This window comes from Littorina saxatilis, linkage group LG6, assembly GCF_037325665.1.
Source record: "Littorina saxatilis isolate snail1 linkage group LG6, US_GU_Lsax_2.0, whole genome shotgun sequence".
Classification (NCBI taxonomy): domain Eukaryota; kingdom Metazoa; phylum Mollusca; class Gastropoda; order Littorinimorpha; family Littorinidae; genus Littorina; species Littorina saxatilis.
Window position 1 is genome coordinate 46,424,284 of NC_090250.1, and position 2,500 is coordinate 46,426,783.

At 38.7% G+C, this 2,500-nt stretch overlaps 1 protein-coding gene across 1 annotated transcript in view; it reads right to left on the reverse strand.

Annotated features, from left to right (window-relative positions):
- The window catches only part of LOC138968198 (uncharacterized), a 4,454-nt gene extending 3,760 nt beyond the window's left edge, over positions 1-694 (reverse strand). The window contains exon 1 of the mRNA XM_070340749.1: positions 256-694. Within this exon, the coding sequence (XP_070196850.1) occupies positions 256-529 (274 nt within the window). The 5' untranslated portion in view covers positions 530-694. The remainder of the gene's footprint in view (positions 1-255) is intronic.
- Positions 695-2,500: the final 1,806 nt, after the last annotated feature.

Here is a 2,500-nt window from a genome sequence, read left to right on the forward strand (position 1 = left end):
CATATGCCAGAATAAGGACCGGAAAATGACTTGAAAACGTTCTGCAGACATTTAAGATATGAGTTAAATTATATATAAAAGAATTTCTTTTTGTATTTTCATACGTTTACACTAGTTTTCAAATCAAACAGAAACAAAAAAAGAAATAAATAAAATGGAAAAAATAGAAACAAAATAAAGCATGCACACTCTTCTATGAGAGAAGAGACTGTATTCCGTCCCAGGTTTACAACACAGTACCAAACCAAACATCACCTGTGAAGACCTGAAGAGAACCTCCCACACTGTCACTCGCGGTTTGGACCTGTAGGTAGCACGTGCCTGACTCCCTGTCATAGGCACAGGAGTCACACTGGGAGTGTCCTGTGCACTTCCCAACGCACGAAATAGCGGACAAAGCTGACGTGATTTTTTGATAAGCTGTGACGTTTCGACTGGAGTCAAGTCGCCAAGAATAGAACTTTGACGATTCAGCCGTAGCAGCAAAACAAATGCCAAAACACAGGAACACGAGATGTAACAAACTCATGTTTTGTTCAGTGATGATCTAACTGCGAAAAATGTTGAGCTTTATTCAACCGAGTCTCGCGACTGATCTGTATGTACAGGGTTGTGCCAAGAGCGTTGCATATTGGAAGACGTAAATTAAGAGCGGTACATTTGAATAGCTCAAAATAAAAATCGATAAAAAATGTTTTTGCCTCAAGCTTTTAAACTTTTGATAGGTAATTATGTGTTTATTTCTTCTTATCAGTAACTATAGCTCGAAAGCGATGCATACAAGTCAACAAGAAATGGATTTGCAAGTCTACCAAGTGACGACCGACAGCTACCTCTAGATTTGCTTTTGATTACTCCGTGCTGGAAATGCCGTGCAGGCGAATTGGAAAGTAAAACCTTTTATTTCAATAATACGGAGATGTTGGGATTCGGATAGGCAAAGAAAGACTCTACATCTATTTATCCGTCTTTTAGTCACGGCTTTTTTGGTGCACATCGTGGTGAGCACAGCCAGCAGCTTTAAACAAATAGTCATTGTTTTTGAATTGTTTAACTAGCACAGGAAAAAGATGCCGTTTTTGTATTCACCGACCATGTTTCCATCCGATCCATTCAAAAGTCAGACAATAATAATGAACCAAACAGCCTGAAATCAAAATCGACAGTATTCCACGACGAACGGAATTTGACGGTCTCACCTACTAGGCATTCTACGTGTAAGAATGTTATTCAGTTTTCCTCGCGACACAATCCGTTTGAACAGTTGCGAAATGCTTCTCCCCGACACTGTTGCTGTTTATGATTGGGATTTTAGCTTTTCACATCTGCATAATATTTTAGTTTGTTGTTTCCAGTCAACCGTGAGTCTGTTGCCTTTCCTGGTCATGTTCATAACAGTTACTCCACAAGATCAAGGAAGCAGCAACACACTTTCAATCCAAAAACAAACAGACTGCCAACGTCCCAAAATTCAAAATAAAAAAACAACTCCAAGAAAGGTATGTTAATGGAACATTCACTGGTTACCTATTCAAGCCCGCATTGACTACAAACTGTCCACCCTCTGCTTTAACTTCTTTTCTGGCTCGTCTCCTGCTTACTTCTCTGAACTCCTCACCGTCTATTCTCCAGCAAGACAACTCCGTGCCTCTTCTGACTGTCGCATCCTCACCATTCCACACACCAAAACCAAAACATACGGACAACGCACTTTGACTTTCTGCGCACCCACACAATGGAATTCTCTCCCCTTTCACATCCGCCACTCTCAGTCACCCCAAGCATTCAAACGAGCACTTAAAACGCACTTCTTCAAGAAATACAACCCCTGATTTTGTTTTCTCAGTCCATCAGTAGGCTACATGTAGTGTATTTGTTGTTTCAGTGATAATGTGATAATGTATATAAACATCAAGGGCTGTTTTCAGTATTGTTGATAACATGTTCTGTTTGATTAAGGGTATTCAGCTGGTTTTTCCTTGTTTTCACTACCTATTTTATTAATGTTTTTATTACTTAGTTAGTGGAAGAATCTTTTGTAATGTATGTTTGATGGTGTATGCTTTTAATTAAGCGTTGCTGACTATGAATGTAGATGTAAATGCTTGTATAACTGTGTTTTAATTTTAAATGTGTCAAGCGCAAAGAGCATAATTGTAAAGTTATGATGTTGCGCTATATAAATGCTCATTTATTATTTATTATTATTCAATTAATGATAATACAAAACGTTCCATTCACTGATCTTCGACCCAGCGATCTTTTAAGTGGACAGACGGACAAACACTTAAATAAACGTATTGTCGGACGATAACTATAATGTACTGGGCCAAAAAAAAGGTGAAATAATACACTGTTACCATATACAGTTAAACGAAGCTCAGTGGAATAATTCCGAAGGAGAAAAATTTTGCGTGACGCCTCAAATTTCTGTCTGGCGACCTCGAGTATGCAATACTTATTGCACCCCTCTGTACCTTCACTATAGGCCAACAAAAGA